Source organism: Rhipicephalus sanguineus, chromosome 1 (assembly GCF_013339695.2).
Source record: "Rhipicephalus sanguineus isolate Rsan-2018 chromosome 1, BIME_Rsan_1.4, whole genome shotgun sequence".
NCBI lineage: Eukaryota > Metazoa > Arthropoda > Arachnida > Ixodida > Ixodidae > Rhipicephalus > Rhipicephalus sanguineus.
The window spans coordinates 32,418,760-32,444,447 of NC_051176.1; the positions used below are offsets into that span (position 1 = coordinate 32,418,760).

Genomic DNA, 25,688 nt, shown 5'->3' on the forward strand with positions numbered 1-25,688 from the left:
CACTGCTTGTTATTGGGAAGACAGAAAAGCCTCGTTGTTTCAAAAATGCACGACTGCCATCCAAGGATGACCTGATCTATAAAAACAACAAGAAAGCTTGGATGACGGCTGCACTCTTTGAAGAATACGTGCGGCACCTTGACCGCAAGTTTGCGGCCGCAGGGCGCAGCGTTTTGTTCGTCGTCGATAATTGCCCAGCTCACGGCGACATTCAGAACCTGCAGGCAATCAGGCTGGTCTTTCTACCCCCGAACACGACGTCGCTATCGCAGCCGATGGACCAGGGCGTCATACACCATACCAGGAAAATATATCGCTACAATCTGTTGAAGTGAATGCTCCTTTGCTATGACAACGGAAACGAGTATAACATTGACCTCCTCGGTGGTATTTGCCTCATTGTTCACGCATGGAGGCAGGTGGAGGCCACCGTTATTCGACGGTGTTTTGAGCACGCCGGTTTTGTGAAAGAAGAGGCAACCTCCGCTGAGTTTGCTGTCACCGCTGTCACTTGCCCGTTTGATGAAGAAGGGGAGACTCTGCGCTCGATATGAGGCTTTGCACGCGGACGAGGAGTGCACTCCAATCGGATTCTCCGAGTACGCAAATGTCGAGTGCACAGTGCAGACGTGTTACGCCGACATCGACAGCGAGATAGCTGCGAGATTGACCGATTCGGCCTCTAATGTTGACAGCGATGACGAGCCCTCCCGAGCACCCCCTTTGGCGGATGTCATCGATGCCTTGAGCGTTGTGCGCAGCTTCGTCGAGTGCAACGGCGGCGAGGCTGAGATGCTGCGCCTCATTGACAGGCTGGAAAATATGACTTTCAGTGCTGGGAACTACCGAACGCGTCAGTCACGCATGGAGGAATTTTTCTCCAAGTAGGCTGACTTGCCACAATAAAGGTGTGACTTCCGTACATCACGTTTTCTGACTGATTTCTTTGATTTCGCGTTGTTTCGGATAATTGGGAATCCCGCTTAATTGGGATATTTTTCTCGGTCCCGAGGCCTTCGAATTAACGAGGTTTTACTGTAGTATTTGCTCTAGTATAACCCATGTGTATAACTCGCGTATTGACGCAAAGCCACCTTTCTTGCATTACAGTGAAGCCAACTTACACACTGAAATTCGCGTATAACCCGCACCCCGAGTTTAGCGCTAAATCTTCTGTATATTTTGTGCGTGTTATACGCGAGAAAATACATTCACTCGGTGTGCGGCCAAGTGTGTCCGAGTTAGCGAGAGTTAAATGCAAAGGACAATGCATGCGCTTGCCGGGACTAAAGGACAAGTCATGATCATCGGATCTTGCTAACTTCTGTGGCCTATACATGAAATTTCGTTGCAACAAAATTCTGCAACAACGAACTTTTTTGCGCGTCCCGTCAATTTCGTTGTAGTGGGATTTGACTGTATATGAATAGGCAAGCAGTATTTGTGGCTAGAGCAGCTAGGGGCAATTCTGCCTACCGTATTTTCCGGTGTATAAGACGCACCTTTTTTCCTAGATTTTCGCTGGTGCGTCTTATACAACGGTGCGTCTTGTATACGCAAAAAGTATTCTGCGAGACCAATTTGTTTATATTTAATTTATGAGTACGATAAACTGAGCTCGAGAGCATTCGTAAAAATATATCTAATTTTGTTGTAACAATGAAGCGGCTGCGATCTTAGATGTCAGCTACTTGCTGTTCAAGCAGCGCGGCGACCACGGAAATTACGGCCGCAATAAAAGCCACAACTGTCGCGTGCCCCATCGTACTGTTTGAATTGTTTGTTCTTAAACAAAGAATTAAACCCACAGAACTGAGGCAATAAATAAAAAAGAGCACCACAACGGTCCATTGTAACGTTGTAGCGCCCACAATATCAGTTACAAAAGCGAAAGTACCACTTCATTATCATCATCATCAGTTTCCGTGTGAGACGTCGCTGCAGTCCAGCAGTAGTCGCAGCTTCCGGCTTCCGGTCGCCATTTACGTTTTGTATGCTTGTGTAGGTGGTATCCGACGATCGTGTGATAACCGTGCGGCGCGTTCGTTGTTTATGTGTTCTCGCCAAGTCTGGTAATGCCCTAAAGGTATGGTAGCCACCATAGTACAGGCAGTGCCAACGATGTGCTTCAAGGTGCTTACAATGCTGCGTAAAAGTTACTCAGAGGCTGACGACGGCAACCCAGCGATGCTGCCAACCGAGGCGGAAGAACTTTTGACAGTGCGCCGGAGGATGTGGCTTCAAATCCAGTAGAATAAATTGTGGTTTTCTGCGCCTTAATAAAACTGCTGCTTACAGATATTCAGTGCCGTGCGTGACTACGCATTTCGCAATCAATGTACTCTGCGTGGGTCATTGTGTTTTATCATGTCGACTGAGTTAAAAATAGATGAGTCTTATACAAAGGTGCGTCTTATATATCATTTTTTCTTTCGAAAGTCGTAAAAAGTAGGGGGTGCGTCTTATACAAAGGTGCGACTTATACACCGGAAAATACGGTACTTAACCCTTTGAGGGTTTTCGCCGTACATGTACGACATGCCTGTATGTTTAAAACACGCGCCTTTTTCAACCATTTCCTTGCGGCATGTGCTGCCGCACTTCGGGAATACGTGCAATTTTTTTCATGCGCCGATGTCTGCGGGTTTTTTTTGTTCCCCCCCCCCCCCCAAAGCGGTGCGCCAGCTTTCCTTTGCGCATCCGAGTACGTGTGCACAGTGCGGCTAGTTTCGGTTTCGTCCTTCGGGTGGTTATCGCTTCTCACACCTGAAAAGCTGATGGCCGTCTGGTTTCTAATCTCTCAAAGGGTGACCGCTTGTTACTCTCTCGTTTATTGCTCCTCGGGGCGTGATTACATCTGTTTCCATGCGGCGCTAAATTACACAAACAATGCCGCCGTGGTTGCATTTCCTGTTTTGGGGACCCTGAAAAACTAACTCAGTCTTTTTGGCAATAAGACTAACGACTATTATAACTTTTTCACTCGTTTTGCTTTCCGGATGGGTGCACAACCATAGTCTTCTTCCATGCACTCACTCATGCAGTTCGCCTATGCTATGGAAGTGTGTGCCGGTTGCTCTGCCACTAGTGAGTCGAGCACCGATTCTTCCAATGTGGACTATTCCCCAAGTGTATTTTTTATGTCTGTGAGCTATGTTTAATACAATGCATAAATTAATGTATAAAAAATTGCGTAAGTTTTTTTAGGATTTTGCTTGATGTTACTCACGAATAAATCATGTGCATGTTCAACAAAGCACTCCTTTGGGCTAGTTGGTACAAGTTTAACACAAGTTGTGGAATATTGCGCTGCATGGGCGTAACAGGGGGGACACTAACGGAGGCACAGAAAAACACAACCAGAACAGGTGGGCGCAAACTATCAATTGTAAATCTTTCGTCAGGCACCACCTGGGCCTGCTCCACAAAAGAATGAAAGTGAACGAGGGAAGGGGTGAAGATAAAAATGTGATAAATCAAACTAGAGTAGGGAAACTGATATCAAACGTGGTGCGTGTAGCAATGTTGCACAGCGCTCCTCAGCTCGCTTGTTTTTGTAAGGGCTGGAACGTGTTGCTTAAGAATTCAATTTCTACTTTTAATGACAATGTTGGAGTGCTTGCGTATGGCCAACATGTTGCAAAAAGCTAAATGCGAAGTTAGACACTAAACCAAATTTGTCAAATGCTCCGTTGGCGTGGTTTACCACATTCCTCTGACCTGCAACAGCAGCTACAGTGGACAAACATGCAGATGCCTGAACACCAGACTGCGAGAGGCCCAGGTGGCACCTCACGAAAAATTTACAGCTGATAGTTTGCACCCACCTGTTCTGGTTCTGTTTTTCTGTGCCTCCGTTAGTGTCCCCCCTGTTACGCCCATGCAGCATATGTATGCAACAAAAATGATTTTTTTGTCACTTTAAGGTCATGCAAAAAAATTTTAGACAATTTTTTTCAGGAATAGAATGGTCTGAAAAATTTAATTCAGCAATATACACATTTTTGGAGTGCATTTCACAGAAAATTCAACCCTCAAAGGTTTAATGAGCTCCTGAACCACTTTTCCAAGTAATCACCAAATGACCTCAGTATCGCAGTTTATCGCCTGACAAGGCAATTGCCGCAGACATTTCTCATCAAGAACAAGTGGAGTTGCAGGGCCTTGTTGCACGCTCTCTTCTCTTGTCCCGACAAGGGAGCTACACAGGGAGGGATGGCACGTCAGCATGCATCCTGACCTCGAACGCTCTCTCCCGTTGCGATTCCTGTGTGCAAGTGTGGCTCACTGCGTAATGCTACCAGACTATGGCGGCACCCCATGGCAAGAAGTGCATCTGATCCAAACACTGCTCTTTAGTTATGTTGGCTATTGACCAATAGCATACCATCTGTTGTTCGACATGAAAGAGCAGGCGCCAGCAAGAGAGCGAGTGCAGACACCTCTGTATGAAAAGAGGGTGCCAGAGAAAATGTAACTTTGCGCTCCACTTATAAACTCTCCTTGTTGTACACGACTACAAGATTTGGCTGAGCTGTTCACAGCAGCATCTGCTTTCCGCAGAATGTCTTTTCTTACAAAGCTTAAGGAGTTGTTCGTGACCCCTTTAAGTGCCAACACTACTGTTACCCTTTTCTAATCATGAGATGTGAATTTACAATACACTGCTTGTGAGCTCCTACTTATGCTAGAACACGTGGCGTTTTTTTTCTAAAAGAGCCAAATCCAGAAACTGGGCTAAATTTCATGAGAGCGTAAAGCATGCCTAAATATAAAACAATTGTAATCAAAATGGGGCGATTCCTCATTGTAATGTAAAAACAAAAGGCAGTTTCAAATAAAAAATTAGCCAAACCTGCGTCTTTTTGAATCAAACTGAGCCAGATCCATTAAAGCAGCGCTGTGTAAACAATCATGACCAAAACAACCAACATGGTCACACCCAATCTGTTTCATTTGAGTCCTAGTTTCTTTCCTATCATGCTTTCGTTCCACAAATAGCCTTCCTTGGGCGAGTAGGTACTTAGTGAAGGACATGATGTTGCAGGGCAAAACTCGAACAGAAAGAGTAAGAGGCTGACTTTCCTACTTCTTTCTGCCTCTCAGTGTTTCTTTTCGAGTTTTGCGCTACAGTATCGTGTCCTTCTTCCACTCCAAGACAGTATAATTCAAATAGAAGACAACTAAAATGAAGATATTGGGCACCAATATATTCCTTGAAGAAGAAGTGATCTGAAATGGCATGGCATAAAACAAGCTAAGAAGAAGAAGAAGAGCTGGAGCACTTTTCAAGGCCTTGAAGAGATGCCAAGAACAAGAAAACACTGCCGACAATCCAGAATGGTGCGCCTTTTGCCTGGAAGGACCACTCGCTCTTGAAGTCTAGTCATCGCCATTACGTCCATGCAACAAAGGAAGGAACCAATGGAAGCACAAGGACAGTGTTCACTTTGTCGTAAAATATTCCTATATCATTCATTCGCTGTGATTTAGACTTCTTTTACCAGCTAATTCAAGCCCAAATGAAATGTTCCAATCTACAAGAGCCAAATTGAAACTTTACTCTTGAATAACAACGATAGTGGGCTGTATAGATTTTAGCCGCAATATAGGTTTGAGGTACAGCCAACTCCCGTTAAGACGAACTTTTAAGACGAATTCTCACTCATGCCGAACAACACAGGAACGTTTGTTTGGTTTCCCAGAGACTCAGTGCAAAAAAAATCCGCTTAAGACGAACTGCCTAATAGGTACTCATCTGCTAAGACGAACTTTCGCAGCGAACATTGCAATCTTGGCGAGGCATTCAAGCGACTGAGGGAAAGCAAAAAAAAGTGCTTCCTGACACAAAGACGCGAAGCAAATCGCGACGCGGAAGGAGGAAGCGAGGAAAAAGAAAGGTCCGCGGATCAAGCCAGTATCTCCCCCACCCACAACCTACGGGTGGGGAGGTGCCTACTTTATCAGCAAGGAAAGCAACAAAGAGTAGGCCTGTGCGAATATTCAAGCACTTCAAATATTTGAACGAGTATTACAGTATTCGAATTTAAATTCTTGGAAATTTCGAAGTATTCGAAATGAACAAATAGGCATATATTTTTTAACACATATGGTAGAGCTGCGCGGAAAGGGCGACCGAGCACATTTGGTCGTCCAGTTCGCGTAGGAACTGTGTGCATCGTATCTTTTCCCAGTCAAGTGCAAATTGTCACATGCCGTTTTCGTCATGCAAGTGCACAACAAAGGAAGGCTATTTTGCATGCAGCTGCGTCGTGTCTTTTTCGTGTGCCCGAGGCTTGCGACCGTGAGTAGCACAAAGGGAGATCTTCAGCTGCATGTTGACCGGGAAACTGTACTGCGGGCCAAACATGGGAAAATATCCGGACCTCGAAGGCAAGCTTGCAGACTTCGTTAAGCAACTCTGTGTATATTGACTTTGTCAAGGTAAACAGCACGTGATCGAGGCGTATCCAGAAGTGACCTTAGAGCCAGCAAAACAGGATCACAGAAGAAAATGAACTGCCAGGGGGATAAATTTTCCACTGTTTGAAGGCAAGTTGTGTATGTCTCTCCTTTTTTTTTTCCTTCTAATTGTCAACATAGAGGTGTATCACAGTTTTATCGTTAAAATATCAGTGATGGAAGCGACATTTTGCTTTTTGGAGCACATTCTGGAGCAGAAAACACGCTAGTGTGGAGCAGCTATTGGCATTTTCAGAGCAGATGGCAAAATATTCCAAACGACCCCTGGAGTTTAAAGCATTATTTAAGCATCTCATAAGTATTATTACTTATTATTAAACATATTGCACATACAATTATCCTTGCGAATTGCACAAAAACAAGTAATTAAGGAGATGGGTGGTCACTGAACACTAAGTAAGATGAGCTATATACTTAAATTTTTCGGGACTTGTGGCAGAAATGATATAAAACCGATAAAGCTGAGCCCCAAATTATAAAAGAAACCACAATCATGTACAACAGTTTATAATCAGTAATAGAGCAAAGCAATCTGTTATTTTCATATTTCCCAAAATAGCCTGCATTTAAAATTTCAAAAAGAAAAAACAAAAACAAACAAACTAAGTGTGGATAGGTTGAAAAAACAGCCTTGCCATTTCTTGCGGCAAAAATGAGGTCGGAGCTGACAAAGTGATAAACGTGATCAGTCACACATCACAGTTGTCCTATCAGCAAGATATCGAACTAATCCCACACACATTTTACCAAAATAGTATGCCTGTCAGGTACAAATAAACAGCTAAATCGGATATAGGTATATCAACAACGCCCCTACTTGTGCCATTGTCGATATGTTAGTATGGAGCTGGTATAGAAACTCCATACTAGCGTACTATACATACTATACTCGTGGACAACTTTTCTTGGCAATGAAGGAAAGGCTACAGGGGCGGAGCTACTGCACATGTACTGCTCCGCAAAGTAGTCCAGTTTGGCGCGCGTTTCGAATTTAGTTTCAGTTCGTGAACCTTCTGTATCTCCTGTGACTGCTGTTCGATTAGGGGCGATGGTCGAATAATAACATTGCATACTATTTGCTTCGTTTGCATAGACAGCCATTTGTTAGTGAAAATCGTCACAAGCCCCTTCGGCGAGTCATCCGAAAAGCTGGAGGGTGACGAGCGCTCACCTGAAGACAAAGAAGCTATTTTGACTGTGAGGTGCATGTCAAAGGTGCGACGTTTTCACACGTGCAGAAACGTGAAATGACACTGCGTAAAGTAAAACAAATATAAATTCTATAACTCCTTGGTGCATGCTGCGCCTCTTTTCAAACAGTGTCCCACAGAAAATAGAGCAATGTTGTTGTTTTTTATTCTCATGCAGCAAACATGGACGCAATTGTGGGACTATGTTCTTCAGTGGTAGCACACGCGTAGTTTGGCTCTGCAGCCTTCTATTCATTGACAAGAAAAGTTGTCCGTGAGTATAGAATGATAGTAGACAGCTTGTTTTTTTGTTTCGTTTAGTCTCGCTGGATGATCATGTGCTTAAAGCTGGCGCTCTTTGGCCATCAATTGGCCCTTGCGCCAATAAACACCACATATCATCATCATCATCATGTGCTTAAAGCTCATTGCTTTCAGTTTACCAGCGCCATTTCAGAGCAGGTCCAGAGCAGTTACTAACAAAAATTACAGTTTGGAGCAGCATGGAGCAGCATTTCTCTTTTGGAGCAGTTTGGAGCAACTGGAGCAGCACTTCCATCACTGAAATGTGGTAGCACTACAGTCCTTTGCATTTTTGCTTTGAACCCGCGAAATCGGGTGCACGTTAGATTCGTGTAAATATGGTACTTGAAGGCATAGTTTTTATCAAGTTGTGTCCAATACTTTTTTTTTGTAATTTTCTCCCCATTTTAAGTCTACTCCATTCAAGTAACATATTTGGATGCATGTTAGCATGTCTCTTTTTGGGGGCACTTCTTAACTCCTGATAAGACAAACAAATGACCACGGTCCCTACTGTATTTTGGTGACATGGATGGCACACTAGCAAAAAAATTGTTGGAGCAGGACCGAGCATATTGTCAGTAGCAAAAAACTGCGTTTTTCTCAGTTTCAGTTAAACTGGACTTGGCTCTTTTAGAAAAAGAATGCCACACATGAACTACAATTGGCTAGTGTAAGATAACAGCAATAGGTGTCTGGCAACCATAAAACAGTGTTGTGCCATCTCAAGTTTTAAATACGAAGTACAAGACGCCATTGTTTGGATGAAGAAAATGCAGTCTAAACATGACTTGTCTTCACTATCTTCATATCATTTGAAAGGTTATTGTCTTATTAAACATAAAAAAAAATTATTTTAGTTCAATCTTACCTACATAACAGATTCATCTAGGAAACAAGCAGTACTGGAATATTAGCAACTCAATTAAGCAAGGCATTTCGGCACAAACAGGTGATACAGGATTGTTTTCTTGTGAATTCTTTGCTAAGTATAACCTCGTTACAACGGATCTGTTTACAACAGACATTTGGATATTAAATACCAATTTGCGGCGCTATGCCGACCTCCATATTTGTTCCATTGATTGAGCTTCGTTTACAACGGATTCTGGTACAACGGACATTCGGATATAATTGACTAAAATGTCAGGCCAGCAAGGTGGTCAGGACACCTTTAGAGCGGACTTTTCTTCCACGGATATACCAAATTCTTCTGACTTCAAGCATCGCTTAGCATACATTCGGGACGAGAACAGTGCACCGTGGATATCGACATACCGATTTAAGAACGAAGGCCGCCGATCTCCGGTCTCTCAATCATCAGCTATGCCTAGCTGTAGCGACAAAAAATTGGCTTGCAGCGTGCTTGGTGTTGTGTTTTGGGACGCTGACGTGCAAAATTGCTAGCCGCTGCCATCACTTCTCTGAGCGGTCGCTGCGCGGCGAGCTTGGCCGGGGGGTCCGCTGCCGATGCACAAAATGCCCATCTGCGATTCTGAGGAGCCAGCGGGCGATGCGATTCGTTGCTTGCGACGAAGGACATTGTGGTTTCTTCGCTTTCGCATGTCCGCTAGCGCGATGTTCTTGCCCGGAAAGTTCGGATTTGTCTCGTACATTGGCACCGTGAGCTGAGTTAGGCCTAGCCACGACATCGAGTAGAAAGCTCGGTTGCGATGTGCGTGGCCGCGGTGCCCGATGTTTCAAAGTACGTCATACTCGATTGCAAGTACTCAGAGTTGTCCTGCGATGGTTTTCGTCATAAGCTCCGAAGTGCTGATAAGAAGAACATAACAGCGGGTCCAACGAGTCAACGCTATTACAGTCGCACGTCTGCGATGTTCTACGCACGTCTGCGATGTTAGTGACGAGTGCGACGCGCTATCGTAATCTGATGATTGAGCTTCCGCTTGCAGCTGCCTAACTAAAGCGTTCTAAATTATCGTCAACCAGTGAACACAGAATGAGTGCGAACACGTCACTAAGTAGCGCAATTTTCGACAGCCACGACCTCGCGACGCACAAGCAGCAGACGACGATCTCGAAGCGAGCATCACGGCAGAAGCAGCCAATTGGAGGCCTTCAATCGAACTTGAAACATGTGCTTTTTGTACGCTTAGTTGTTACTGAATGGAGCAGCTAGCTGAAACGGAGAACTTGAACATGGAGAAATGCTCTTTACAACAAGCCCAAAATGGTGACGCCAAGTTGCGCCGTTGTCAAGCCATAATTTTGAAAAACGCTTTTTTTTTGCTATTTCCGCAATTTTCGCCAAGTCGGCAGATGCAAAAAAATTTTTTATAGCGCTTCTACGTAGTTTTCAGTGAAGATATTTTGGAATCAGATAGAAAATGGGCTACAGAAACTGAAAATGCGATTTCCCAAAAATCGTATTTTTTTTTTTTGTCCCCCGTTAGTTAAAAATAAGACCATGTTTGTGACTTGTAATTCTCTCCGGTTATAACAGCCCCCATTCAGTGTTTACATAAAAGTCAGTTGAAACAGTACTTGGATTTTACATACTCCCTTTACAACAGATCAAAATCCTCTTCACTATGAAGGTCTGTTGTAATGAGGTTATACTGTATATGAATCTGCATGCAATATTATAAATATGTTTAGTGCTATTTTTTTAAATCTAGGCCAGCCCTGATTGTAAAAATTTGCTCAACCATCTTACCACCACTGCACTCGTGCAATACAACCGACAGAGACAGAGACAGTGGTTTGAGGTTAGAAAAGATGCTCATTTCTGCAACCTTTAAAGGGAGCCCGGCATAGCATCACAGGGGTGGGGGGGAGGGGACTGTAAGAAGGGAGTGGAAAGGAAACCTTCTCGAGATAAATACATACTGGCTAGAGCACCTGCCTCCAGTGCGGGAGGCACCGGGTTCAATTCCAAGTAGTGCTGCCAGGCACCCACCAGTGTTTCTAATGGGGTGAGGGGCATCCCGGTCTGGTGCTTGGCGTTGTGGGTGTTCGTATCTCAAGAAAGTGGCCTCTCCCTCATAGGTTGCAGAAATAAGGGTCTTGGTTATCCTCAAACCACTACTGTGATGAGTACCAATATGCCACAAAGTGCGAGGCCATGGCACCCCTTTTAGAGAAACCAGCCTGGGGACTCTCTACCACTTCACATATGATGCACTAGGGTGCTGGCACGCATGCTCTCAGTCTTTCCTGCACTCGAGACGAGCATTCAGGTTTCACTACCTTGCATCATCTGCTCGGGTTCTGAACTTTGAAGGCTAATAACTTCAGTTCCCATGCACCCATTCTTATGCATTTTTATATTCATCCCAGTACAGTCAACGTCCGATTTTTCAGACTCCCCAGGGACCGGGAAATCGTCCAAAAAATCGGGCAGTCCGAAAACACGAATTTATGCTTCTTTTATTCCGTTCAAGTGGTCAAATCGCCACAGCTACGTCCGAAATTGCTTTAATGCCTCCCAGTACAATTATCAGGCACTTTGGTGTGCGCCCAGGCTCTCGCAAATACATTCGGCACCTGCCACGAACACCGCTTAGCTACGTGCCAATCGCCACTTGCAAGGTTGCATCTCGTGATGAGCGCCACCAATACCAGCAAAGCGCGGAATAGATTACGGCTCTCTTGCATGGAACGTTTGGAAACGATTATGCGGAACATAAAGACTGTGGCGGAAGAGCGGACGACTCGTCCGGCTTTCCCCGATGCATAAACGATGCGCAGACACATAGCCGAATCTCCGCCAATACGCAGCATTTGCCGCCGTGTAAAGCCGATCGTTTCTAGTTGTCGCCAACTAAGCTGACGCCGTCACTGTACTGTAGCTGTATCATACGCATGCATTTGTCATGAAAGGGTTCGTGATGCCCACTTTGTTCCTGACCACGCACGGGCACGGCAATGGCAGAGCTGGTTTTGTTCGTGAAGGTAAAGCGTCTGTGCTGTGCACTTAGCACACAAAGAGGCAGCATGAATGGCAGCGCGGCACGTTTGGGTTCTCGCCTATTAAATGCATGCAGTACGCATGCAACTGCGCTAGGCCACGTGCACTACCGAGCAGTTAACTGAAGATGCTTATCGTAAGGGTTGTCAGCGATTAAGCCATACTGGCGCGTTTGCCAGCCTGCCGCCATCACGCCTCCCTGCATTTCCACTGCTCATCCGTAAAACATCGCCGCACGACGCCGTGATAGCGGCCCCTTTGAATTAATTCTGGTCTGCTTCACCCCATAACACCTCAGCATTGCGGCAAAGCTGACTTTCGGACTCTGCTACTGTCGCAAACAGAGCAACTCACGAAAGCGCTGGGTTGAACCTACGAGATGATAGACGCGGCATATGTGGGGGCTTCAGTTAATGTCTTTCGGACCTGCAATTTGGGCAGAAAGTCCAAAAAATTCGGACGCTGAAGAGTTTCAGCGTCCAAAAATTCGGATGTTCTCGTACATTGACGTCTATGGGGCTGATGACTGCCGCGAAAACGTCCGAATTATCGGGCATCCGAAAAATCGGCAGTTGACTGTATCCTAAAATATGTGTACTCCAGTGCTTAAAACGACACAGTGAAAAAATGTTGCACAGCCCCTTTAGAAGAAATTAGCCATGTTTGAGTGAAGTCGATCAGCTACGCAGCCATCATCCAGCAGTTGCACTGTCACCAGCATAGTCTTTGTGCCTCTCGTACACATTTGCTATCATGCACGAGCATTCAAGGTGCCTCACCTGGTTGTTGACCACAATGTGGATTGTGCCATGGGTGGAGTAGTCAGGCAGATCACTTAAGTGAAAAGTCTCGTAGACCACTCCCTGGCCCGCAAAAGCTGCATCTCCATGCAAAAGGATGCTCATCACCTGAAGAGAACAAACGGGCACATATTAAACATGACACATAAGAAAGCAACACAGACAATCACGCCTGAAAGCTTGCACACACTTACTAATACAGCAAGCCATGCGAATGTCATTTGTCATAACGACACGCAAGCTTATTTCTTTTATTTTAATGTGATCGGGCTTGACCCACAAAAACTTGTTACCACCACTCATCGTAGGGTGAACCGCAATGTTTGGAAACTTCGCGATTGTTTCAGACTGTTCTGTTAAGATTACGCGTAGGACGCGAGTAACTGAGGTTATTCCAGAGCTAAAGCGGGCACCAGCGATAATGCTGGAAGGTTCAATTAGGCATCTGTAAAAGCCGACGCACATCACAGACAAGCAGAATAGTAGACGCCGAACGTTCGTGATCACTATTATCATTGTACAGTGAGTGTTGCCTTTACTGGGTACAAGTTCGCCCAATAAAGCATTTTATTTTTGCCAACTGCATCCTGCTTTCTTCATCACAACAACAACGTGACAATATCCATGCATATTTTATGCCACCAAGGAAGAAATTGAGGTACAATGGTTACGTTGAAGGGGTGTGCGAATAATCGAAATTTCGAATATTTTTCTAATAGTGCTTGCTATTTAATTCGATTCGCACTGGAATTTTACTATTCGAACTTCCTAAAAACAATGACAGTCAACCTCCGATTGAAAGTGACCCCTTCAAACTTTCAATATGCTTCACCTCATTACACTCTCGTATTGCGGCAAAGCTGCCTTTCAAGCTCCGTTACAGTCGAACTTCGCCAAGAGACAGCCAGCAACTGACTGGAAGTGGTCCCTAGATTTTCAAGATGCTTCACCTCATCACACCCCCGTATTGCGGCAAAGCTGCCTTTCAAGCTCCGCTATGGTCCTAAATGTATTAACTCAAGAAAACACTGGTTCCAACATGGAGATGAAAGATGTCGCAGAGGTGTGGGCTCAATTAATGCTGTTTTGGACCTGAAATTTGGGCAGGAAGTCCGAAAAATTGGAATCCGAAGCCTTTTAGCACCCAAAATTTCAGATGTTCTTATATAGATGTTCTTAGACGTCTACGAGGCAGATTTGGAACTCCGGACTTGAAGGGAGCACACCCTTGTCCGCCACATCAGTTGGTCTTCCACAGAAGTTGAATGAGGAGGAGAGGCTGAGGAAATGGCATCTTTGCCTATCACGTGTAAAGTGTTGTCGGCAACACTTTGGTTGCACGAAATCATGTACATAAATAGAATTCGGCCTCTACATTGCCTCATTTTTGATAAGACAACTACGAAACACCACCCCGCCAGTGCTTCATCAACCTAGCGAAAAGAAACACTTTCATGTTGCTATCTCACAAGAATATGCTTAGGAATCTTCTCGAACTTTTTTTTCTGCAATTTCGCTTCGAAGTATTAGAAAAATATTCTAGAAATATTTGAGAAATATTAGAAAAATATTCGATTCGTTTCGCACTCACACTTCAATATTCGAATTCACTTCGCACACAAAATTTTGCTATTCGCACAGCTCTAGTTACAACTACTGTTTCCCATTCTGCATACATAGTGGAAGTAGAAAGGTGAAAATCTGCACAATAACACTGTCAGTGGAGGAAGCAACATTTTGCTTTTTGGAGCAGATTCTGCAGCAGAAAAAATGGTGCTTTGGAGCAGCCTTAAGTGTCTTCGGAGCAGAGAAAATGCTAGTCTGGAGCAGCTGTTAGTGTTCTCAGAGCAGATGGCAAAATATTCTTAACGACTCCTGGAGACTAAAGCACCATTTAAGCATCTCATAAATATTATTATTTATTATTAAACATATTGCACATACAACAATTACTGCAAATTGCAAAAAACAAATAATTAAGCAGATGGATGGTCATTGAGTAAGATGAGCTACATATATTTAAAATACCAGTACTTGTGGCAGAAATGATAGAGAAGCGATAAAGCTGAGTATAATTATAAAAGTAGTCACAATCACACGTAACTATCGCCAAAGCAGCAGTTTATAATCGGTACGAGATCAAAGCAATATGTTATTTCTATATTTCACCAAAATAGCCAGCATCAATAATTTCAAAAAACAGCTAAACATGCTATACACTTAAAATGCCAGTTTTTGTGGCATAAATGAGGTCTAAGATGATAAAATGGTGAATGTAATCAGTATGATACTGAACTAATCTCACACACATTTCACCAAAATAGTCTGCTTGTCACGCACAAATATAGAGCTAAATCAGACATATAAAGTGCCAGTACTTGTGGCATTGTCAATATGCTAGTATGCAGCTAGTAAGCAAGCTGCATACTAGCACACTAAGATGATAGTATATACAGCGCTTGTTTTCAGTTGTGTTTAGGCTCGCTGGATGGTCACGTGGTTTAAGTTCATTGTTTTCAGCTTCCCAACACCACTTCGGAGCAGTTACTAACAAATATTACACTTTAGAGCAGCATGGAGCAGCATTTCCGTTTTGGAGCAGCATTTCCGTTTGGAGCAGTTTGGAGCAGTACTTCCATCACTGCATTGTCTCTATTACTGTTCCGTTAGGAGGATGCATAATACAATTGTAATAGTAACAGCACTTGAGCTAAATTAAATTTAAGCTAACATAAGTGCATGCAAGATAAAACCTCATTAATTTGGATTTTATGGGACCAGGAAAAGTGCCCTAACTACATGTATGTTGAAACATCACGAGTTAAGAAGTGAACGATAATAAAATGCTCACTACATAAATGCGTTGATATGTACTCAATGAATTTGCAAATACTGGCTTTGCTCTGTACAAAAGCAGCGTGATATCTGCGATTCTAATATGCCGTGACAATTAGCACTCACAAAGGTCTTCCTTCCCAGTAAACAACAGCAACGACCTCATCACAGGTGTGCTTTTCACTACTAGCACCACATGCTTCTTCACCACTAAGTCGGTCAGAAAAAGATTGTCTGTCGACTGCGATGTAGCCAGTGTGTGGACTGCAGCAGAATCATAGTTCATCCTGGCCAGTTTCTTCCCGCATTGCACGCACACTGCAGTCAAAACAAAACTACTGCAACTAATATAGACAAAATACTAGGAATGTGCGAATATGAACATTTCCTAATACGAGTCGAATACGAATACAGAGCTTCGAATACGAAGCGAATACCGAATAATCAAGAAAGGTAATTTTTTTTGGCACTGACTACGGTGACGGGGCCCGTCAGCGCAGTACCGGCGTAAAAGTGACGGGGCCCGTCACCGTAGTGTAAATTGTAATAGTGACGGGGCCCGTCATAATAGCGACGTACTTATAGTGACGGGCCCCGTCGTCGTACAGCGGTGACTACGGTGACGGGGCCCGTCAGCGCAGTACCTGCGTAGTTGATGCACTGGAACGACAGCATTATCCTAGGACGTTTATAGTGATACCCAGAAGCGCATGCAAAAAGGAGCGGGGAGTGCGTCACGAGTCAAGACAACGCCCATTGTGTCTATTGCCTACGTTCAAGGTGTATCAGACCCTGATCGGGGGGCTCTGCGTCCGCTGAGCGCAAGCTCTCCTTGGAACAAGTGTTCGTGAAAATTGCAAGCGCGATGCGGGGATTGCGACGTGACTTAACATCGGCGACCCGGGCAGGAAAGAATCGACAAACGGGATATTGCTAAAGCAACTGATGCAACGCGTTCTAAAACGGGGCTTGTTGGACACTGCTGGACAAGTGGACATAGCTTTGACCTAAACAGTGCGATGACGCTGGCTCGCGAACGAAGTTGAGTGCCGAGAAAAAACTGTGAGTCGGAGTTAACCTCGTAGAATCAGTTCCAAAGATGTTTTAAAAATGATTTGCTAGTTCACGGTATTTTTTACTCTCAACCGTTTTGCGCTCTGCTGCTTTCTAGCCGCCTATCAAACACGATTAGCTCGGAGCTTCGGACCAAGGAGACTAAACTTGGCGTCCTAATGATTCACCGGTACACCAAGAGCAGAGCTAGCTGCTGAAGTGACCAAAAGGATATATATGTCGAAAAAAAAAAAAAAAACGGACCTGAACTTAGCGACCTCCCCTCCCAAACTGTGAGGGGAGCAGTGTTGTGGAAAGGTGAAAGGTGGAGAGGATATGGGAAAGTAACTGTAACGCTATTTCCCGTTACAGTTACTGCGTAAAAAAGTAACAGTGTTACAGTTACAAGTTCCTCTAACTTAAAAGTAACTAGTTACAGTTACAAGTTACTGAAAAAAGTAACTAGTTACCGGTAACGCGTTACTAGTAACTAGTTACTGTCCAAGACTGCATACTACAGTCAACATCCGATTTTTCGGACTCCCTAGGGACCGCGAAATCGTCCGAAAAATCGGGCAGTCCGAAAAAACGAATTCATGCGCTTTTATTCCGCTCAAGCGGTCAAATCGCCACAGCCACGTCCGAAATAGCTTTAATGCCTCCCAGTACAATTATCAGGCATTTAGGTGCGCGCCCAGGCTCTCGCAAATACATTCGATCGGTACCTGCCGCGAACGCCGCTTACTGCATCTCGTGATGAGCGCCGCTGGTACCAGCAAAGCGCGGGATGGATTACGGCTCTCTTGCATGAAGCGTTTGGAAACGGTGACGCGGAAAACACTGTGGCTGAAGAGCAGACGACTCGTCCGGCTTTCTCCGATGCGCGTGTGCATGTATAAACGATGCGTACACACATCACCGAATCTCCGCCGATACGCAGCATTTGCTGCCGTGTGAAGCCGATCATTTCTAGTTGTGTGCAGCACATCGCCAACTAAGTTGACGCCGTCACTGTAGTGTTGCTGTATCGTACGCACGCATTTATCATGAAAAGGTTCGTGATGCACACTTTGTTCCTGACCGCACACGGGCGCGGCAATGGCGAGCTGGTTTCGCCCGTGAATGCAACGCGTCTGTGCGGCGCACTTAGCGGTCTTGCACAAAGAGGCAGCAAGAATGGCGGCGTGGCGCGTTGGGGTTCTCGCCTACGAAATGCATGCGGTATGCCTGCAACTGCGCTTGGGCACACGCGCTACCGAGCAGTTAGCTGAAGATGCTTATCGTAAGGGTTGTCGACGATTAAGCCATACTGGCGCGTTTGCCAGCTGCCGCCATCACGCCTCCGCGCATTTCCGCTGCTTATCCGTGAAGACATCGCCGCACGGCGCTGTGATAGCGGCCCCTTTGAATTTCTGGTCTGCTTCACCCCAAAGCGCTTGGGCATTGCGGCAAAGCTGACTTTTGGACTGTGCTGTCGCAAACAGATCGACTCGCGAAAGCGCTGGTTCGAACCTGCGAGATGATAAGACACGACAGAGGTGGGCGCTTCAAATAATGCAATTCGGACCTGCAATTTGGGCAAAAGTCCGAAAAATCGGACGCGAAAGAGTTTCAGTGTCCGAAATCTCGGACGTTCTAATACACTGACGTCTATGGGGCTGGTGACGGTGCCGCGAAAGCGTCCGAATTTTCGAGCATGTCCGGAAAATCGGGCGTCCGAAAAATCGGCAGTTGACTGTACTAACCATGCACCTTTGTATTTTAAGGAAGAAATAATAAACTGAAACTGAAACCTCAGCATGGCGGCCACCGTGACTTTTATCTCATTAGAGAGTGTCAGTGCGGGGGAGGACACACAGTCGTTCGGTCCCCGCATTCTTTTGTGCTCTCCCCGCTTTCTTCTGGTCGCCAGCCACGCCAAGGGGGAACACAAAGGAACGCGAGGGGGCACCGGCACTAATCTAATGCCACCGTTTCTTTCTCCGCGCATTCGAATAAGAGTTCACGCAGCATCTAAACCGGCTAGTACTCCAAGATGGCTACCACGGTGACGTCAATGAAAACTATGTATAGTGGCTGACATTGCGGCACAACGGACGGACTACTCATGCACACTTTTGTCAATGCTTGCGCGTATGTTTGTACGGCAATCCATTAGCGAAAACCGTCACAGCTACATGTGTGACGCGGTACCCCTGCAGCATAGATCTGAGCGTCCTTTGTTAGTTGTGTGCAGCGCGCCGCCTGCTAAGCTCACCAAGTTAAGTGCCGGGATGTTCGCTGTAACGTACGCGTGCGTTTGTCCGTGCGCAGCGTGATTTCTCCGCGCTCGAAAAGCACCGGACCGAGCAAAACCGCGCAGAGTACGTTCTCAGGCCAATGCGGCGACGGTGAGCTGCTTTCATTTCTGCAAGTGACATGCACTTAATTGAAGCGGTCCCGCACAAGGGCGTGGCAGCGAATGGCGTGTTTCGGTTGTCACCTGTTCTTAAAAGCATGCAGTACACTTACACCAGAGGCAACAGCACTAAGCCACATGCACTGCCGAGCAGGCAGTTCATAGGTTTGTTGCGGAAAACTGCCGCGGCGCGTTCGTCGGTAGCCGTCATCACGCCCCTGTGCATTTCCGATGCTTATCCATGTGGGCATCACCGCACTTATGCCGAAGTCGTAGTAATCACTGCTTGACCGTTCATGCGTTTACCCTAAAGGCACAAAATTTTAAGTTCTTTTCAGTAATATATACGACTGAATATTCGAGCACCTTCGAATATTCGAAACTTCTCGAATACATGGTTTTCAAATCGAATACGAATATTGCAAATGTAATATTCGACTGATATTCGACAAAACTTTCGAACATTCGCACACCTCTACAAAATACTACTACAGCCCTAATCATGGATTGCCAACCATGCTGTTCAGAAACTACGTAGCCAACATGGACTGAATTCAAATAAAACCACTGTTTGCCACAACAAAGTGTGCACTTCTCCACACTGCCCCATCCACACGCTTCTGGACATGCAGTTACCAACTTTCTGCCTAATGGCCAATATGCGTTCGCTGCCTACCATGAGAAATAATTGGTGTTAGATAAAATATCAAAACACAGCCAAGCAAAGAACTGATAAAATTACAACGAATTAATGAAAGAAGGGGTAAAGCATCGGACGCGTTATTCAAAGGTTGCAGGTTCGGGCCCTGCTGGCGGCAAGTTGTCCTTTCACCCACTTTAATTTCTTCATATTTATATCATAATTACTACAAATAATGTCGCCTATACTTTCCTTGGGTTGATTGCCTGTTAGTTCTCATTATTCAAGAAAACTAGATATTTACAGTCTGGCCGCAGGAACCTTTGGGGGTTGATTTTTTTGTGAAATGCATCCCAAAAATGTGTATTTTTTTATTGCTGAATTAAATTCTTCAGACAAATCTATTTAAGAAAAAAACGTCTAAAAATTTTTTGGGCGACCGTAAAGTGACAAAAAAATAATTTGTGTTGTTACATACACATTGTTACATACACATAAGTAACAGCAACATAAATTCTAAAAAAAAAAACCTTATACTACTGTTAAAAAATTACGCATTGAAATCAACATCTGTGTAGCTCACAGACATACAAAAGTAACTGCATAAAGTGGCATTAAGTGGAAACAAAGAAAGAGAAAAGCCACTTTTGATCCAGTCACGAGACAGTCTCACTGCACACGCTTTTGAGATGTCACTCACTCATCAATATCCGAGTCTTAACTGGTAAGCAACTCCTCATATGACGGGCTGACATTTACTGAATCAGATTCTGATTCGGCATATCTGTAGTGTTTAGTGCATAATTATGAAGACGGGACAAGAAGGGAGAACATGTACACAGGCGCTAACTTTCAAATAAATCATTTGTTGAAATTTAGAGCCTGTGTACGTGTTCTCCCTTCTTGTACCGTCTTCACAATTCTGCACTAAACACTTCAGATATATGTCGTACCAACAAGGCCAGAAGTCAGCCCTTGCTGATTCGGCAGTCGAGCAGCAATTCGGAGGAATTACTGCCAGACTCACTTGCGGCAGAGAAACCGCCGTACACTTCCATAGCATAAGAAAACTGCACGAGTGAGCGCACTGAAGAAAACTGTAGTTGTGAGCATGTCCGGAAAGCAAAAATAAGTCTGAAACCTATCATAATCCTTCGTCTTATCGCCAACGAGACAGAAGCGGTTTTTGTAAGTCCCCGAAACAGAAAACACAACCACAGCGGCATTGTTTGTGTCAGCCAACACCTGCACAGAAACAGGCTTAATCGCGTACCGGAGAGCAATAAATGAGAGAGTAAGAAATCAATCACCTTTTGAAAAATTGTTAACTGGAAAGCCATCAGTTTTGCGGGTGCAACAAGCGGGAACAGACCGAAGAACGAAACTGAAACTAGCTGGCGCACTGCTGTAGTAAAGCATAAAAAAAACAGACATCGGCGCAAGGAAGAAATTCTACATATTCCCGCAGTGTGGCACCACATGCCAAGCAAGAGGAATGATCGAAAATGGCACATGTTTTAAACATACATGCAATGACATACATGTACGTCTTTGACCCTCAAAAGGTTAAAATTGAGCAAAGCTCACTAGGGTAACTAGTTGAACAAATGCTTTGGTAACTATCAAACATGCACTCTTTCTTACTGGACTAGTAAGTATTTGCAATGATGTTATTTTGAGGTATTCAAGGTATCCAGGATGGACCTCTGGGCATTGACCAAACCCACCTTCTTGCCCTGAGTGTCACCGCGGTAGAACTGCTCAGCCCGAGTCTTGCCTTGGACCACTGGATCCACACCTGGTGCAGGAAAGTAGAAATTAATGGCCTCACTATTTTACACACCAAACAAAGATGTCACGTGCAAAGCTGGCATGTGACAGAATTACGTCTGCAAATGGAGCTGAACTACAGCACAGAAAACTTCGTGAAACAGCGACGGCATCACTAAGTGCAACACAGTTCGGCGATCATACGTTTTACTTGCGCCCATTGCAATAGGTTGTTCGAGACATTTAAGATTGTGCTAAACCACATATCAGACACAAAGGTCATCATTTACTCAGTAATAAGAAGCAAATGATAAGAAAGAACACTCAGAAACCTCGACGATGACTGCGCATGCTTCCAGGTTTATGCTGGCCTGCCACATGAATCGACCTTTTAAAACACTGTCGCACGTCCGTACTTTCTGTCACGTAGAAAACACGATTGCTTCGGTATAATTTAAGTCCTTTCTTCTCGTTTGTGCTAAAGAATCCTTCACTGCTAACTTTCTTAAACCTATCCATTTTACCACAACTGTTGCCTTCGCACACATGCACACGCAGCACAACAGTAGTGCTGGTGCAGTGCACTGTTGTGCCACCTGTAAGTGCTGCACGTTTCCCATGGCTGCAACACCGGCCACTACACCACCCCCTCCCGACCCAAAACTGCAGTTAAACCATCAAGAATAATTATTTCCATTGTGATACAACTTACTATAAGTAAGGTGCTGCAGTATTCACGCATCAAAGATGGGCGTTCCTTCGCTGTTTTTTCTGGCAAGCACCATGCATGTTTATCCAATCTTCAGAAATATGTACATGCTTGACATGGCACACAACACAGACGACATGACATATTTGGTGTGCAAACAATGAAAAATTCAAGAATGTGTGAGAGGTGGAAAGAAAAGCAATGAGAGCGCGACAGCACAGCAGAAATTTCCCTGGTCCTGCTTAAGTATTGCACTGTCAGCTGCCAGCTACCAGAACGAAATCATTCGGGCAGTCCCCGACCATCCACTGGTCACCCAGTTAGCGAAAAACAGATGTGCATCCGACCAGTCATAAACCAGTGCGCGGTGCATCCAAGAAGTCCCCGAGAAAAACAAATGCAGCGTCGCTGTTCGACACATGTAAATCACAGGAGCTCAGTAATGAAATGTTTTAAAAAATGCTAATTCTCAAAACAGGTAGATGCCTAATGTCACTCAGGAGCATAGGTTGGCAAAAAATGTGGAGTTCACTCAGACTCACTCATGAAATATACTTTGCCCTAAGAGCTTACTCGGACTCGGCAAAATTTTCGTCAACCGGACTCACTCGTAGCCGGACTCACCAGACTCAAACTCACCAAAATATTACTCACCTGGACTCACTCAGACTCAGACTCATCGTTCTATTTGAGTCTGAGTGCATCTGAGTGACTCAATCAGACTCACTCACTGTACTGTCTGCACTGCACTGTACTGCTAACGGACTCATGAGTCTGTTAGCGTATAATTGGCTTTTTTGGCCATGGTGTCAATGCTCTTTAACACCAATAGTATCTTGCTTATTTGGTGCTCTACTTGGCGCCTTTTGATCTTGAACCTTCAAATATGAGTTATCAGAGGTTGCAATCCGGTAAGGACATTTTTATTGAAAGTGGTGAGTCACAAGAGATCTTTTTTTTATCAAGAACTTCTTGTGAAAGAGTTTGCAGGGGGGGGGGGGGACACCTATGATCAATAAATATTGAGCTGGCATATGAACACTAGTGCTTTGAAGTATGTCTGAGTCGGAGGGAGTACAAACATGAGCCGACATAAGGCTGATTGTAATGCTGAAGTTGTGTAGACAGAACCATAGGTTGGCAAAGAACTATGGAGCTCACTCAATAATAATATCTGGGGTTTTACGTCCCAAAATCACGATATGATTATGAGAGACGCCGTAGTGAAGGGCTACGGAAATTTCGACCATCTGGTGTTCTTTAATGTGCACGTAAATCTAAGTACACGGGCCTCTACCATTTCGCCTCCATCGAAATGCGACTGCCGCGGCCGGGATCGAACCTGCGACCTTTGGGTCAGCAGCCTAGCACTGTAACCGCTATACCAATGGAGCTCACTCAGACTCACTCAAGAAATATATTTTGCATTTAGGGTGCACTTGGACTAGACTCACCAAAATTTCCCTCTGCCGGACTCACTTAGGCTCAGATTCAATAAAAGTTTTCTCAACCGGACTCACTCGGACTCAAGCTCACCAAAATATTACTCACCCGGACTCACTCAGACTCAGACTCACCGGCCTGATCTGAGTCTGAGTGAGTAGGCTCATGAGTGAGTTTGCCGACCTATGGAATCTTGTGAGATAAAGAAAAAATTCTTATGCTGCTGCCCCCAACATCTGTCGAAACTGATCTTTTGCTTCCCTCTATGCAGGTGGCCACCACTGTCGGGAGCCCTCCCATTTTGCCTAGTTTATTGCTGTGTACTTATGCTTGCAGTGGCAAACCTAAAAAGTCGGCATCCTTGCAGACGCCATTTTCTGTTATGGGCATCCAGAAAATCAATTCTACTATATTTCTTATCCTTGAAAGCGTTACCATGAGATCCTCATCCACACAGCTCTCCAGTACAGAATTACTTACTGAGCATACATGCAAAAATCTGAGTTCTGCTGAAGTAGTGTTGACCTGATAATGCTCCTCTCCAAGTTGCTAACGTGGTTGCTAGTGAAGCTCTTGGCAAACACACGATGCTTGAACGAGACTATGACACTTAGGCAGCCACTGTCTAGAGAAGTGGCACTGCAGTTGTCATTGCCACTGGAAGCTTCCGTGCCCCTTAGTTGTCACACCTTTCAAACAACTACGTTATCAGACATAATCGCCAAAAAATCCTGAGACACCATGGTAATGTTCATGAGAAATTACACCTTTAGTTAAGATCCTTTCTTCTTTGACGTTCAGGATCCTCCAGACATTACAAAGCATATGTGAATGAAGAGAGCAAGTGCTGTGCCTTTGACTGCAATGGCAGCCTTAAACTTGGGAAACTCTGGAAAAACGCAATGTGCCAGCCAACTGCGATTGCTTGTGCAGTGTAACTATGGTCCATCCACAAGCTAAAAAGGAAAGATAGTCTGCACTGCACACAGATTAGCTGTGTCGTGCAATTTCGCTTCAGCAACACATGTTGCAGCCTTATCCCTTCCTGTAGTTCACCTAGACTCAGCGAGCAGGTTTGATGTCAGCAATTGGGCCACGACAGAATCATTTCATTTATTCACCCATCATGTTTCATCCTCAATAGTTGCTGCCATGCTTGTGGCATCACGTGCATTGCATTGACTCAAAACAAAGCAATTGCTCATTACAACTGCTACAAGAAGAATCCATGGTCTCTATCAATGCAGTCATGGAGAAGAAGGGTACAGCATCTGCCCACTGGCCCCAATGTATTGCTGTGGTGACCCAGTAATTTTTTTTGGAGTGGTGGTTATGCCAGGTCAAAAGAGTCAATGATACAGTGCCCTGTGACTGTTAAACAGCTCATAAAAAAACGGATGGACAATAACAAGGTAGGCGTAATGGCACCTGTTACGTCCACATTTTCCTTGTCCTCGTCTTTTTTTTATATTGAAACAGCGCAGAAGACGTAGGACACAGAAAGACCTGACAACACGAGCGCTGTCAAGTCTTTCTGTGCCCTACATCTTTTGCGCTGTTTCAATGTTTCAATATGAACGCAAACCAGCTAGCCCACCTGTCCCTTTTGCCGTCTTGTTTTAGCCTTATTTAACAATCACCGTGCAACTTAACCAACCTGCCCAACTTGCCACACAAGTCGGATAAAAGTGTGCCACCACATACCTTCCAGATGCGAAGGGTTGGCACAGACAGCAAGTTTGATGTTTCGGTTTGACACTCGGTTCAGACGCTCGTGGCTCATTCCAAGGTGGTACTTCACATCACCAGAGCCCTGCACAGATATGAAAAGGCAGAAATGCAAATATATGTCATACTTCGTGCAAATCCACCGAACAAGCTACACAACAAAATATGCCACAAATGCACCCATCTAGATGCAGAAGTACAACTGTACTGCCAACTTTGCGGATTTTTCATTAAACACTTCATTTAGAGGCAAAAATCCACAAAAGATTTTTAAAAAATCTAAATGCTGGTTCAAGGTACAAGCAGGGTGTCTACCAAGTTGGCATTTCTAAATTCCCCGAGTTTTCCAGGTTTTCCCTAAGTGCTTTTGCTAAAATTCCCCGAGTGAAACGGCAGCTTGCTTTA

The 25,688-nt window shown here is 44.8% G+C and overlaps 1 protein-coding gene across 2 annotated transcripts in view; it reads right to left on the minus strand.

Moving 5' to 3' along the window:
- The window catches only part of LOC119390243 (2-oxoglutarate dehydrogenase complex component E1), a 126,417-nt gene that overhangs the window by 48,157 nt on the left and 52,572 nt on the right, over positions 1-25,688 (minus strand). For both annotated transcript variants that reach the window (XM_037657826.2, XM_037657819.2), the window contains exons 8-10: positions 25,260-25,368; positions 21,361-21,431; positions 12,687-12,815 (exon numbers count right to left, since the gene is read on the minus strand). In XM_037657826.2, the coding sequence (XP_037513754.1) occupies positions 12,687-12,815; positions 21,361-21,431; positions 25,260-25,368 (309 nt within the window). The remainder of the gene's footprint in view (positions 1-12,686; positions 12,816-21,360; positions 21,432-25,259; positions 25,369-25,688) is intronic.